We start from the raw sequence: 3,002 nt of genomic DNA on the forward strand, positions 1-3,002 counted from the left end.
TGATATTTTATTTTATTTCAAAAAATAATTTAAGGGAAGACAAAACATTTTATACAAAACGTAAACAACGTATTACCTAAAGCTATTAAATAAACAACTCTTTTTAATTATAAGATTACTATACAAATGTTATAATCACTATGTCATAATTATCACTAATGACCTGATTTATTCCAAATCCCCCTTATTTTTCAGTAAACAATTCTTTTGGGAACGGACCGATTCGAAAAATTAACCGTTTTCTAAATATATGAACCGGGCTATAAACGTTTCAAGAGTATTTACCTCGTTAAAATACTTCGTATTAAACATGTGTTATGTTAGTTGCAAAATATTACTTATTGTTTACGTACCTATTTTGATTTTGAATAAACATACATTTTGGCAATTTATTTTAATATTTCTTTTCTAAAATATTAACAGATATTCATTTGAGGATAATCAAAATGTATGATGAATTCAGTAAAATTTATGACGACAACAAATACATTTATGCGTCTAAAACATGATTAAGATAAGCAATGTAACAAATCGCTAAGCGGAGAATTTCAATTTTTGATAGTTTCTTATCTGGTGGTAAGGTTGGCAGAAGTCTTCTGAGCGATGCAAAGGCAGCGTTGAAGGCTTCTACTCTGATTCTTTCTCTCGTGGCATGGGCTGTTCGGTACTTCAAGGTCGCTCTTCGTCTGCGTCTGCGTTCCTCTCGAGACAGGCCTGCGCATGGCGACCCCGTTCCGCTTGATAGGTATGCATCTTCGGATAGAGAGCACGGCTCTAATGGCCTATCTCTGAAAATAAAAGTCTTATTAAACTAGTTTATGCTTGTGTATAAAATCAGATTATTCTACTCGTATTTACTTGTAAGTGATAAAGTATTTGTAACTTTTATAATAACATTTTAAACTTTCCTTCTAAAATTTTTTTTCTCTGAATAGAGTCAGCAATAATGTGATAAAATAGCCTTAAAGAGAACTTAATTCATGAATTAATGTTATGATAACTATCACCATAGTTATCGTCAGGTTTTTGTAGTTGTTAAATGTCGAGACAAACGTTAACATTATAATAAGTTTTATTTATTTCAATAAAAAAAAAAAAATAACAAGTGGTATCGATTATAAAAATTGCTTATGAAAATGTTGTAATTACAATTAAAGAAATTAGTTTATACTGAGCCTCCTATATGGATTATTAGTACTTATAATCTGTGTTAAGGATGATCAGCCAACCTGCCCCATGAATTTTGGCACAAATAGGGGTAGACTTCTTCACAACAAAACAATTGAAAATAAATCAAGCATATGAGATGTATCTTATCTTATTAAACGAGCAATTCTTGTATATATATAGAATCTGAGTCTCGGAAACGGCTCCGATTTTCATGAAATTTCGGGGGAGGTAAATAGATCTAGCTAGAATTCATTTTTAGAAAATGTCGTTCTATCCCAGTATTTAGGCAATGAAAAAATATCGTTAGAATACGAAGGTAATTTTCGCAAATGTCAGTATAGTTGTCAGGTGGGAAATCGGCCGGTCGCGATCGACCGAAAAGACCATGGTTCAAATCCTCAATCGATTATTACTTTTCTTTTTTTTTCTAATTGCACTCCTTATTTTTTATTTAATTATGTATGTAAAATCGAAAAATATTATTTATATTTTATCATTATTATTTTTTAATTATTTTTTATTTTTGATTTTTATTTTATATTTTTTATCATTGTCGGTAAAAAAATACTATTCATATTTTATAAATATGTAATTCGTATTTAAATATGATTTCCAAAAACACGATTTACTAAAAATGCCGAGCTAAGCTCGGTCACCCAGGTACCTACTATTAATATGGTGTACGTGAGTTCGTTGTGTATATGTGAGTCAAATTGTTTGTATGTAAGTGTGTGCAAGAATGTGTAGAAACCTAAGCCTGTAAGTGCTTAAGGTTAGTACAAGAGACTACAACTTTACCAATTTAAATAAAATACCTAAACAAAAGTATGCATATGTATCATATGTATGTTGTATATAAATACGTAAATATATCTAGTAATAGGTAAATGAAATAAATGACTATGCATTTTTAAATAATTTTTCTGTATCATCATGTCTCAGCTTATAAATCTTTAATTAGAGCATATTATATGATATTTAGACTTTTTTTAGTAATAACTATGCCTTATTTAAAAATGTCTGGTTAGGCTAACCTTTTCCTCGGAGCCAAGTTTTCTCTACCAGTAATGGGTAGTAAGGCCTCTCTTGGCTCAGCCAGCATACAAGGTAGTGATCCATCTTCCATGCTGCTGGCGGTTTCTAGCCAACTCTTCATAATTAGTCTGTAGGCAAAAATTTTCGTTATTAAATATTTGTTTAACTATTTTGAACTTTACTCGGAAAGTGTTTTGTTAATCTACAAAATGCTGTACTTATGTTTGTTTAAGGGGCTACACTACCTCAGCTCGGATTCAGATTTCACCCATACTAAATACACATGAGAATTGAGAGCGCTTGGTTGTTCATCGCGCGAATTATATGTATTTTCTCCCCACAAACATTATCAATAGTTATTTTTAAAAAACGCAACATATAAAATGTTCTTCATACTTATTTCAATTACCAAGCTTAATCTCAAGTCCATAACTTCTATATTTACTGAGATATTAAGGTTTTAATACAAAAATAGAGGTAACTTTGCGATTTTTTTGTATCGAGAAAATTTTATGGAATCGTGTTTTCGAAACATATGAAAGATAGTTTATGTCCTGAACTTTACCATACATAAATTTCAAACTTAAATATTCAGTAGTTTGGAAGATATGGACATCCTACCGAGTGGAAAATAAGCAATTCGAGGTAGCATACACTCTTAACGACGCTGGAACATTAGTTTAATGTTTTTTTTTCGACTTTTACCTAAAAACTTTGTAAGAATTTGTTGATAGTTGTAAACCAATTTATTGAATGGCGTAAGGCAAAGACAGAAACAAATATCTACATATACACAT

The 3,002-nt window shown here is 30.4% G+C and overlaps 1 protein-coding gene across 1 annotated transcript; it reads right to left on the reverse strand.

Annotated features, from left to right (window-relative positions):
* Window positions 1-490: 490 nt before the first annotated feature.
* LOC123661288 (helix-loop-helix protein 15) lies at window positions 491-2,326 on the reverse strand. Its single transcript, XM_045596277.1, has 2 exons — window positions 2,205-2,326; window positions 491-788 (listed from the first exon to the last, which is right to left on the reverse strand). Exons 1-2 carry the CDS (start codon window positions 2,324-2,326, stop codon window positions 491-493), a joined length of 420 nt encoding a protein of 139 aa, XP_045452233.1.
* Window positions 2,327-3,002: the final 676 nt, after the last annotated feature.

The sequence above is a fragment of the Melitaea cinxia genome, chromosome 16 (genome assembly GCF_905220565.1).
Source record: "Melitaea cinxia chromosome 16, ilMelCinx1.1, whole genome shotgun sequence".
NCBI lineage: Eukaryota > Metazoa > Arthropoda > Insecta > Lepidoptera > Nymphalidae > Melitaea > Melitaea cinxia.